Source organism: Anomaloglossus baeobatrachus, chromosome 3, assembly GCF_048569485.1.
Source record: "Anomaloglossus baeobatrachus isolate aAnoBae1 chromosome 3, aAnoBae1.hap1, whole genome shotgun sequence".
NCBI lineage: Eukaryota > Metazoa > Chordata > Amphibia > Anura > Aromobatidae > Anomaloglossus > Anomaloglossus baeobatrachus.
The window spans coordinates 189,590,479-189,602,697 of record NC_134355.1 but is presented as its reverse complement, the minus strand read 5'-3'; the positions used below and the strand labels follow the sequence as shown (position 1 = coordinate 189,602,697).

The 12,219-nt window shown below is 42.6% G+C and overlaps 1 protein-coding gene across 1 annotated transcript in view; it reads left to right on the top strand.

Annotated features, from left to right (window-relative positions):
• Positions 1 to 12,219, top strand: part of SYNJ2 (synaptojanin 2) — a 266,841-nt gene that overhangs the window by 51,835 nt on the left and 202,787 nt on the right. Inside the window, exon 2 of the mRNA XM_075339649.1 lies at positions 10,532 to 10,618. Within this exon, the coding sequence (XP_075195764.1) occupies positions 10,532 to 10,618 (87 nt within the window). The remainder of the gene's footprint in view (positions 1 to 10,531; positions 10,619 to 12,219) is intronic.

Sequence of the window (12,219 nt, the reverse complement as noted above, 5' to 3'; positions counted from 1 at the left end):
TTTTCATCAAAGAACCTCTGATGGGTCCACCCAAAATGTATATCATACATTATGGGTGGTTATTGTTGTATTTTTTTTATTTTTACAACACTATGCTTTGTGCTGAACAGAGCCTTATAAATGAAGAAGTACTGTACATCTATAGAATAGTTGTTTTTCATATGCAGAAATACGGTAATTGAAAAAGTTGCTTTATTTTAGAGAGAAATGTTACTTATATGTGTAGAAGAGCATTTACCTATTTGACTGCTATTTACAAGTTTCGTTTAACTTATAGATTCTGAAACATGCTCACTAAGTATATATAGGTGCATCTCAATAAATTAGAACGTCCTTAAAAACTTAATTTATTTCAGTAATTCAATACAAAAATGAAAACGCATATATTATATAGAGTCATTACAGAGTGATCTTTCAAGTGTTTACTTCTGTTAATATTCATGATTATGGCTTATAGCCAATGAAAACCCAAAAGTCATTAACTCAGAAAATTAGAATAATTACCACAAAACACATGCAAAGGCTTCCTAAGTATTTAAAATGGACCTTAGTCTGGTTCAGTAGACTGCACAATCATGGGGATGACTGCTGACTTGACAGATGTCCAGAAGGCAGTCATTGACACACTCCACAAGGAGGGTAAGCCACAGAAGGTCATTGCTAAAAAAAAAGCTGTCTATTTACAGAGTGCTGTATCCAAGCATATTAATGGAAAGTTGAGTGGAAGTAAAAAGTGTGGTAGAAAAAGGTGTACAACCAACCGGGATAACCGCAGCCTTGATAGGATTGTTAAGAAAAGGCCATTCAAAAATTTGGGGGGAGATTCACAAGGTGTGGACGGCTGCTGGAGTCAGTGCTTTAGGAGCCACCACACACAGACGTATCCAGGACATGAACTACAACTGTTGCATCCCTTGTGTCAAACCACTCATGACCAATAGATAATGCCAGAAGCACCTTATCTGGGCCAAGGAGAAAAAGAACTGGACTGTTGCTTAGTGGTCCAAGGTGTTGTTTTCAGATGAAAGTAAATTTGGCATTTCTTTTGGAAATCAAGTTCCCAAATTCGGGATGAAGAGTGGAGAGATCACAATCCAAGCTGCTTGAGGTCTAGTGTGAAGTTTCCACAATCAGTGATAGTTTGGGGAGCCATGTCATCTGCTGGTGTAGGTCCACTGTGTTTTTTTTTTTAAACCAAATTTTTATTTCTTTTCTTGTAATGGTAAAATAGGGTGCAGAATGAAGAAAATAAGGGTCAACAAATCAAAATATCAAATAACATAGTCTCTACAATTTATCGATCACATATTTGTCACGGTCATCAAATTTGCTCCTTCCCCTTCTTCGTCAGTGTATATTTCCATTGTTCAGTCTCCGCTACCCCCCTTCAGCATTCCTTGATAACTTGTTACAAACATTACTTGTAAACACTATCCCTCCCATTCCCCCCTCCCCTCTCCATGCGACACAACCCAGAATTTGGCCAACTATACTTTCAGCTCGCTCAGGGACCCTGACAGGTCTTCCTTCTTGTACCATTCCGTAGACACAAATGTGGACATTATTTGTATTGTTTCTTCTCTAGAACATATAACGCTTATGAACTTTCTCCATTTACTGAAAAATTTTGCTGTCATCCTTTCTTTGCACCTCTCCACCATCACCTTCTCCAACATGAGCGTTTTTTTCAATTGATTAACAAGTTCTTCTTTTGTTGGTATTTCCTTCACCAGCCACTTCTGAAGAATAGCCCTTTTACTTTTCATTGCTATATCATGGAAGGTCCACTGTGTTTTATCAAGACCAAAGTCAGTGCAGCTGTCTACCAGAAAATTTTAGAGCACTTCATGCTTCCCTCTACCGACAAGCTTTTTGGAGATTTCATTTTCCAGAATGACTTGGCACCTGTCCACACTGCCAAAAGTACCAATACTTGGTTTAATAACCACAGTATCACTGTGCTTGATTGGCCAGCAAATTCCCCTGACCTAAACCTCATAGAGAATCTATGAGGTATTGTCAAGAGGACAATGAGAAACACTAGACCCAACAATTCAGACGAGCTGAAGGCATCAAAGCAACCTGTGCTTCAATAACACCTCAGCAGTGCCACAGGCTGATCGCCTTCATGCCACGCTGCATTGATGCAGTAATTCATGCAAAAGGAGCCCTGACCAAGTATTGAGTGCATTTACTGAGTTTAAAATAATTTTTTCAGTTGGTCTTACATAATATTCCAATTTTCTGAGATAATGACTTTTGGGTTTTCATTGGCTGTAAGCCATAATCATCAACATTAACAGAAATAAACACTTGAAATAGATCACTCTGTTTGTATTGACTCTATATACTGTAATATATGTGTTTCCCTTTATGTACTGAATTAAGAAATAAATTAACTTTTTGAGGATATTCTAATTATTGAGATACACTTGTATTTATAGAAAATATTTACTACCTCATCTGAGAGCAACATGAGATGTATCAGTTAGATTACTGGGTGCCGCCGTTCTGACACAGTGAAAGATTTTAGATTTTGCATGTAGCAGAGCTCTGGGAGCTGCCCCTGCCCACACCAGGCTTTCAGTGTACATTTCCACAAAAGCTGCTAATAACAGAAGGGATGCGGAGTCGGACTACAACTGGTGCCACTGAGACCCACTAGTGATAAAAATAAGAGGCTTAAATTAACATTGCAGATAAACAAAAAAAGACTGTGATAACAGATGCAGGACTGAATTTTCTGTTTTAACTCTTACAGCATGCTGTTTTCAGAGTACGTTTCAGAAACCTGCTGACAGAGTCCCTTTAAGCCAATTGTATAAATATTTTCTATGTATTCATTACATGTTGTTATTATCCTAACTTTATTACATTATGAGCTGTAAAATTGAGACATCTAAAGCTGCAAAAAGAAGCTTGGTTAAATATTGAAGTATCATTAGAGGAAACATTTCTAGTACCACTTGTTTTATGAAATGTTTATTGCTTATATAAACCTTATGTGTATTCATGGCAATACTTTAGTTTGTGACTTGTCATTAATTTCCAGTGTGATAAATATTAAGCAATGAATGTTTGGCTGGTTTTGCAATAACTTCATATCCGTTTCTAAGTTATTCTGATGTGTGTCAGTGTTACAGCAGAAGAATATACAGTTAGAAAATAGAAACATTTTTTAACATGCCGTTTATTATGCAGTTTATTATGAAATGTTGATGATTTTTTGTACATACAGTACAGTCATGGTCGAAAGTGTTGTCATTCTTGAAATTGTTCCAGAAAATGAATTATTTCTCCCAGAAAATTCAAAACTCACCGAGTGTCAGGACTACATATGACGCTGTTCACATGGCAGAGTTGGACACCACACGATGCTGCTTTTGTGTTGCACAGACAGGCTCAGGCATCGACCAGCTGTGCTTTTGTTAGTAACCGGGCTTGCAGGATTAATTTCTGCTAGCCTGTGGATTACTGCTTGAGAGGAGGAGGAGACCTATCACAGTCTCCTCTACGTTTCTTAAGATGATGGAGCCTGTTTTCCCATGCCAATAATAGCTTTATGTGATCCTTGTCCTTGTGCTTTATTATCCTGTTACTGGTGAACTTCCATGCGCTGTTTAGTGTGTTGTGGAAATACACTTGTTGTTTGATTATTTCCTCCTTCCTTTAGTTTTCTCTTGATCATGTATTGTCTATACCTCTTGTGAATGTCAGTTATGCTTTGGCTGCTGTGGGGCTCCCTCTTGTGGCCAGGAATGGTTTGGACAGAGACCAGGTGTGTTGAGCAATGGGCGTTTCCATTGCTAACTCTCTGCTTATTTAAACCCTGGTCTGATAGCAGGCTATGCCGGATTGCAGTTGTTCTTTGTTCACCAGCCTGCTTCATCCTGCTCCAGACCACATCTACCCCAGATAAGTGCTTAGTTCTTTGTTATGTTGTTTTGTTCTTTTGCTCTTATCTGAGTTTGTCATTTGCTGTGGTTGTTTTCAGTTTATTTGCATGCAGGGATCTTCCCTCTCAGTTGCTTAGCTGGGAAGCTCCCTGCAGCTATGTTTGGAGTATTGCTCCTATAAGTCCATGTGTTTGTTGCTTCTTGAATTTGTAATGGTTCCTGCTTTCTGTTCATTGGTATGACAAGAGCGCCTGGTATAGGACGGAGTTCAGATCTAGCGATATGAGGGCTTTTTTTGTACTATCAGGTTGTTGGATTTGTGCAGGGTTTTTCTCTGGCCACCATCAGCCCCTTTCCTGTCCTGTCCTATTTATTCAGTAGGGCCTCACCTTTTTGCTAATGCTATCATCTGTGTATTGTGTTTTCCTATATCATCGCAGTCTTTGAATGTGGGGGGCTTGCTATTCTTCATTTATTTTCTGAGGCAGAGAGTTATTCATCTTTCCTTCCTTTAGGATAGCTAGTTCTCCGGCTGGGTTTGTGGTGCACAGGATGTTAGTTCACCCCTTGGCTACTTCTAGTTGTGATGGTTAGTAAGGGGATGGCGGCCAGATTAGTTGACAATGCTCTTGTCACCTTTTACCAATGATTTATGGTGGTCTTCCATGTGTGTGATTGCTGTGATTTTCAGTTTTGGTCCCCTGGTCTGTTTTTTTTTGTGCCGGGTTAACTACTCCTGTCCTGGCCCTCTGCTGGGTGGAGGGAAAGGGGATCACTAGACCAGGTTTGTTCAGGAGCTAGGGCTACAAAGACTGCCCAAACATATTCACCTTCAGACGTACCTTTGGGATCATTGTCACGTAGGGTTTCCCTAAACTGATGGCCAATTTAGGCTCCCCTGTTCCTAGTTATCCCGTCACACCCCGTGACATAAACAACTCTGTTTCAAGCATATGATGTTCATTCAAAGTCACCTCTGCCAAATAACAGGTGTGTGTAACATGAAAATCACATCTGAAATCAGTTAAAAAGGGAAGAAGTTGACACAGTCTTTGCATCAGTATCAAGTTTACAAGTCTATTTACAGAGATCCTAATGTTCCTTTGTCCATGGTGTGTAACATAATCAGTAGGTGTACAACACATGCCACTGTAGCTAATCTTCGTGGACTTGGATGAGAAAAATTAATGAACAACACAGGATATTCTGGATCGTGGATAAGCAGTCTCAATCACGTATCAAAGAATTTCAAGCCATCCTGCAGGCTCAAAGTGTATCAGAGAGCGCGAACCATCTGTGGACATTTGAATGAAATGAAATGCTATGGCAGGAGACCCAGAAAGACCCCATGCTGACAAAGGTACATAAATGTCCGTGAGTAAGCTAAAATCTTTCTGGTAAAGCATCTTGTGGACAGTTGTGACCAAGATAGACCTTTTCAGTAAAGCACATCCTCCTGTTTACCGAAATCGGAATGAGGCCTACAAAGAAAAGAACACAGTATCTACAGTCAAATATGGTGGAGGTTCAAAGATGTTTTGGGATTGTTTTGCTTCTTCTGGTACTGGGTGCCTTGACTGTGTGCAAACCATCAGGAAATCTGAAGATTACGAAAGGATTTTGGGTTGCAGTGTTGTGGCCAGGGACAGAAAGCTGGATTTGTGTTTTTCATCCCTGAGCCTGGTTTTCACCTGACCAGTCCATTTTTTCAATTGTGATCAGTGACACATTATGAAGTAATTTACTCTGGAACGCTTCAACGGATCCCAGGGATTGTGAGACTGTTTTTTGTGATCTACTGTACTTCATGTTAGTGGCAAATTTAGAAGGATATTTTTGGCATATATTTTGAAAAAGATCAGAAATTTGGCAAAAGCTTCACAATTTTCAAACTTTCAAATTTTTTTGCTCTTTATAACGGAGAGTTATGCTACATAAAATAGTTAATAAATAACATTTATCGCATGTCTACTTTACATCAACACAATTTTTTTTTGTTAGAAATAGTGATGAGGGAACCCATGGATATTCGGGTTGGCTGAACCAGAATGGACTTAAGAAAAAAATATGGGTTCAGCATCCGAACTTCACCCCAGACAACAAACCCCTTACAAGTCAATGGGGATGAAACATTCTGGGCAGTAAAATGGCCGTATTAAGCGCTAGGGTGCTACAAACAGAAGTTTAAAGGTAGTAAGCGCAGGATAGTTATACATACCATATTTCCTGGAGGATCACACTGCAGTCAGACTCTTTTTCAGGCCCGCTTATTAAGCTTCATCAATATTCACTGCTTCCCCCGCCCACCCTCCGTGCCAGTGTCTATGATTGGTTGCAGACTGCTATACACGCCCCACAGTCTGGACCTCCTTCCTGTTGCACCATATGGACAGCATAACTGCAGTACTGTCTGGGCTGTTCTGGATTTTTGGTGCGGGGGAGGGGCACTAAGGGATCCTTTATCCTGGACTCTGCATTTATCATCCTGGATCATTATTTATATCAGGGCAACCTCCTGATGAACAGTGTATAACGGGGAATCACATCGAGGCATACATTGAGGTGTTTTCAGGCTACTGTAAAGCATTAAGAGTACCATATATCGATTTTGGGCTATTCAGCCACAGAATTGCTCATATGGTTTGCTGGTCACTGATTACTTTGCCCTTCGTCCTCTGTGAATATATAGAACTTTGAAGGATCTTCTTTTTTTCCGAAGCTAAGTATTGCATATTGTAAAGTGCTTCAATTCATTCTGTGTATTTGGACATTTGTCGCTCTTTTTTAAAGGTTGCCGATCAATTTTTGCATCCCCCTCCCCTCTCTCCTCCTCCCTTGCACTGTATATTCCCTAGGAACTGTGATTATAGGGAGGATCAGCCACTGGTGAATAGGGGAGCCACAAAAAATTAGGGCAAACCTCCTCAGTTGGCTGGTAGAGTGGAATTTGGGATAGGGCATATTAGGTTATCTTTAGGCCCGGGGGATGATAATACCCTTTTACTCCCACCAGCCATTGTTGGCATATATTCTGTGCACCTTGTTTTGTGTCTACTTGTGCTTCATACTTTTAATGTGATCTAATAAAATAATATTTTTTGGTTATTATTAAGTAATTATTCCCTATTATGGTTATCAAATGGTATACTTCTATGCACGCCCCCCACCGTATGTCCGCACCTGGGATTGGTTGCAGTCAGTTTGCTGTATGGTAGTGTAAAAAGAAATACCGTATTTTTCGCTTTATAAGATGCACTTTTGTTCTCCCAAATTTTGGGGGAAAGTAGAGGGTGCGTCTTATAAGCTGAATATACGGGGGGGGAGGGTGTGTATATATATATATATATATACTGCAGGGTCCGCTCTGGAGCGCTGCTGGGGGCAGGTGAATGCTGTGGGCGGCAGCGTTAGATCTCCTGCTCCCGCTCATATAATATGCACAGCCGCTGTCCATCACCATGGTGCTGAAAATTGCACCGCAGTGACGGGCTGGGGCAGCGGTGCACATGCCCCCCCTGTGTTAGATATGGCCCCCATGCTGCTGCTCATCCTAAAATAAAAAAAGCTTTACTTACCTCCTCCAGCGTTTCACCCCGATGTCCCTGCTTTCACTGTGATCAGGCACGCAGAGATGAAGTCACTCTGCTGTGCCGATCACATGACCGGCACCAAGAACCAGGAAGTGGAGGAACAGAAGCATGGAGGGAGACAGGAGGGAGATCAGCGCTGGAGGATGTAAGGAAAGAGTGTTTTATTTTACTATGGGCAGCAGCATGGGGGCGATATCTAACACAGGGGAATGTGTGCAATCCATAGGGGGCCATAGGCAGCACAGGGGAACATATGCAATCTATAGGGGGCCATAGGCAGCACAGGGGACTGTGTGCAATCCATAGGAGGCCATAGGCAGCACAGGGGACTGTGTGCAATCCATAGGGGGCCATAGGCAGCACAGGGGAATGTGTGCAATCCATAGGGGGCCATAGGCAGCACAGGGGAATGTGTGCAATCCATAGGGGGCCATAGGCAGCACAGGGGAACGTGTGCAATACATAGGGGGCCATAGGCAGCACAGGGGAATGTGTGCAATCCATAGGGGGCCATAGGCAGCACAGGGGAATGTGTGCAATCCATATGGGGCCATAGACAGCACAGGGGAATGTGTGCAATCCATAGGGGGCCATAGGCAGCACAGGGGAACGTGTGCCAGGCTATATTCAATATAAGGGGGCCATATCCAGATTAAGGGGGCTAATTTTAGGATGGGGGGGCTATGAGGGATATATACCCTATATGATTTGTTAGACGGACACTGGCATTATAAGAAGGACCCCATTTAACATTAAAAAAAAAGAAATCTCTTTTCCTTCACCAAATTTGGGGGTGCGTCTTATAATCAAGTGCGTCTTATAAAGCGAAAAATACGGTAAATGATTTTAAAAAATTACATAATATTTTTTTTTTTAACAAAATAATTTTTTTTTAAAAAAAAGTGTAAGGTCCCCCATGTTTGATATCCAGCCACAGTAAAGCAGACAGGTGGGGGCTGGTATTATCAGGATAGGAGAGCCATTGATATAAACCCTGGATTAGTAATGGGAGGCGTCTATGAGAACCCCCATTACTAATCCTGGGAGTGAAAAGAAATAAAACACAAACACCAAAAAAATCCTTTATTTGAAATAAAATACACATAACCCTCTTTCACCCATTTATTAACTCCCAAGTACACCCTTCCAGATCAGACATAATTTACATCCTGAGGCTCCTGAGAGCGAAAATATGTCAGCTCCCTGGGAATCACTGACAGCCGAGGGAGACCCACTGTGAACACGTGACGTCATTTAGTTCATCAGAGGTCACACCGGGGTTCCCATGGCCGATACTGACATTAACTTATCGGCCATGTCTTGTCCATTCCTGAGCTTATACCATGGTAGATTCTCTGTAACTATAGAGGAACTCTCTTCCTCCATATCTGGCCCTTGGTGCTTGCAGTACAAAATCTGCAGCAAATTGGGTAACTGGGAGATTTTTTTTAGAATTCCAGGGTAATCGAGTTATCTGTTTTGTATGGTGTAACATTATGATGGGTGTCAGGTTAAGGATGGATGGTTAGAATTAAATTGTTTCCGCTTTACACGCTACGATATCGCTAGCGTTTGTGCGTCACGGGCAAATCGCTGCCTGTGGCGAACAATATCGCTAGGACACGTCAAACGGACTCACCTTCCTAGCGACGTCGCTGTGGGCGGCAAGCAACCTTTTTTTTAAGGGGGCGGTTTGTGCGGCGTCACAGCGGCATCAATCAGCGGGCCACCACTAGAAGCGGAGAGCAGCCGCATTCATGTCACTCCCGCCTCGTTGCCGGAGTACACAGGAACGCTGTTGTTTGTCGTTCCTGGGGTGTCACACGTAGTGATGTGTGCTGCCTCAGGAACGAGGCATATCATTATATGGGTGTGTGTGAGCCAAGAATCGCTGCCAAATGCAGCACGCTGCGATTCATTGCACAGGCTGACATGGCATGAAAAATCAATCGCAGGTGGACACTGCCCCATCGTTTTGTACTGGTGCGAGTGCAATCTGATGTTTTATTGGATTGCACTGGTCCCTGAAAATCACAAGTGGAACCGAGGCCTAACAGTTAATAAGTCCTGGGGTTTCAACTACAGGGTGCTTTACATGCTGCGACATCGCTAGCGATAGCTAACGATGTCGTGCGCGATAGCACCCGGCCCCGTCGTTCGTGCGACATTTGGTGATCGCTGCCATAACGAACATTATTGCTATGGCAGCGTCACACGCACATACCTTTTCAGCGACATCACTGTGACCGCCGAACAATCCCTCCTTCAAGGGTGAGGTGCGTTCGGCGTCATAGCGGCGTCACTGCGGTGTCACTAAGCGGCCGCCCAATAGCAGAAGAGGGGCGGAGATGAGCGGCCGGAACATGCCGCCCACCTCCTTCCTTCCTCATTGCCGGTGGATGCAGGTAAGGAGATGTTCGTTGTTCCTGCGGTGTCACACATAGCGATGTGTGATGCCGCAGGAATGACGAACAACAAGCGGCATGCACCACCAACGATATTATGAAAAGGAGCGACGTGTCAACGATCAATGATTTTTGACGCTTTTGTGATCGTTGATCGTCGCTCCTTGGTGCCACACGCTGCGATGACGCTAACGGCGCCGGATGTTCGTCACTAACGACGTGACCTCGACGATATATCGTTAGCGATGTTGCAGCGTGTAAAGCACCCTTACGGTTTAGCGTTGCCCACAAGAGCACTTTGTTTCCTATTCTGCGGTAAATTCCACATTGCACCATACAATAAGGTCTAACTCCTCTGAGACCTGTGAGTGGTAGAGAATTTTGAAAAGGGTAGCTCTTGTACTCTTGTAAACTTTTTCTCCTGAATATCTCAATTTATTGACCTATGTATGTTACTCTGCCACTATCACTGGTGTTTGATTCCACTTTTGCATAATTCTAAAATAGCAATTTTTTTGGATTACTATTACCTCAATTCCCTGTTAGCACTGCCACTAGATTCCTACAACAAAAAGATAGTTTCCTATTATACCTTCTAGTATTTTATAATCATTGTAAAAGTATTTTCCTTTCTTTTCAGCACCTGATGAGAAGGAAACCATTAAAGTGCAGTATGAGAGACTCCAGGAAGCCTATGGGTGCCTAGGCGTGCTTCAGTTGAAATCAGGTAATTCTGCTTTTTTTCTTTTTTACCATAATGTTGACTGCTGTAGTATTTCCTAGCAATGATTTTTTTTTGGCACTATTTCACGAGACCAGTAGCATTCTCATTTATTAGAATCTAGGGTTATTTATTTGCGTCCTGAGCTAGCGTTTTTAATTATACCATTTTTGTGTAGATGTGATGTTTTCATCGCTTGTTATTGCATTTTAATGCAGTGTTGCAGCGACCAAAAAAACTTAATTCTGGCGTTATTGATTTTTTTTCTCACCACGCCGTGTGCCCATCTGATTAATTAATTTTATATTTTGATAGATCGGGCATTTCTGAATGGGTCAATACCAAATATGTGTATTTTATTATTATTATTATTATTATTATTATTATTATAATATTTTCAATGGGGGAAAAAAGGGGGTGATTTGAACTTTTAGGCTTTTTTATTTTTTCATATTTTTTTTAATTATTTTTGTAGTTTGTATTGATTTTTCTAGCTCCCTTAGGGGACTTGAAGCCTGGACTCTCCAATCACTTCTGCTGTTCAGAGTGATGCTTCAGTACCGCTCTGATCAGCAGAAATGCTGCAAGTCATGACAGCAACAGGGGTCATCAACTGAACTCTGTCATGGTAACCTATTGGCCGCCAATGGGTGCGGGGGAATGACGCAATCCCCGCTGGAGTGTATTAGATTGCGCTCTCAGAGTTTGACAGCACGATGTAACTAGTTAACAGGCGTGAGCGGATCTCCCATCCACCCGCGTCTGCTAGCTGCATATTATATCTAGTGATCAGATCAGCAGACATGTGTGGGAAATAATGTGGGCATTAAAGGAACAGATACGACCTGGAAGTTAAGGTACATCTTATGTCGTAAAGGGGTTAAATCCTGTGTAGATAGCTCACTGGATCAGCGGCTACAGGGAGACAATGAGAATATATTTTCAGTGCAGCTGCTCGATTCCAGTTAGGCTACTTTCACACATCCGGTTTGAGCACTGCGGCTCAATCCGGCTGTGAAAACTATGCAACGGATGCGGCGAAAACACCGCATCCTTTGCATAAGTTTTTACATGCGGCCCGTCCGTTTTTTTTCCGGTTGCGGCATGCTACTGAGCATGCGCAGTGGAAAAAACCGCATGCGGCGAGCGGATGCGGTTTTTTCCGCATCGCGCTGCATCCGGCCTCCATAGGTATGCATTGAAAAATGCGCCGCAGCGGCCGGATGCGGCGCGATGCGGTGTTTTTTGCCGGAGCAAAAAACGTTGCAGGGAACGTTCGATCCGGCCGCGGCATTGGCTAAATCTGCCGCATGCGGCAAAACCGGACCGAACGCAAGCCCCTGCGGCACAATACGGCACTAATGTAAGTCTATGCAAAAAAAAAACGCAACCGGCGTTACAAAAGCCGGTTGCGGTTTTTCTGCAGAACGCCGTATTGTGCCACAGAGCAAAAATCCGGATGTGTGAAAGTGGCCTTATTTAAACGGTGCAGGCAGGGCTGGTTTTAGAAAAAAAGGGGCCCCAACTGCTAACATTGCACCATCACACACCAACATTTAAGTTGTATTCACAGAAACCGATTTAGACCTTTAGGCTGTGTACATGGT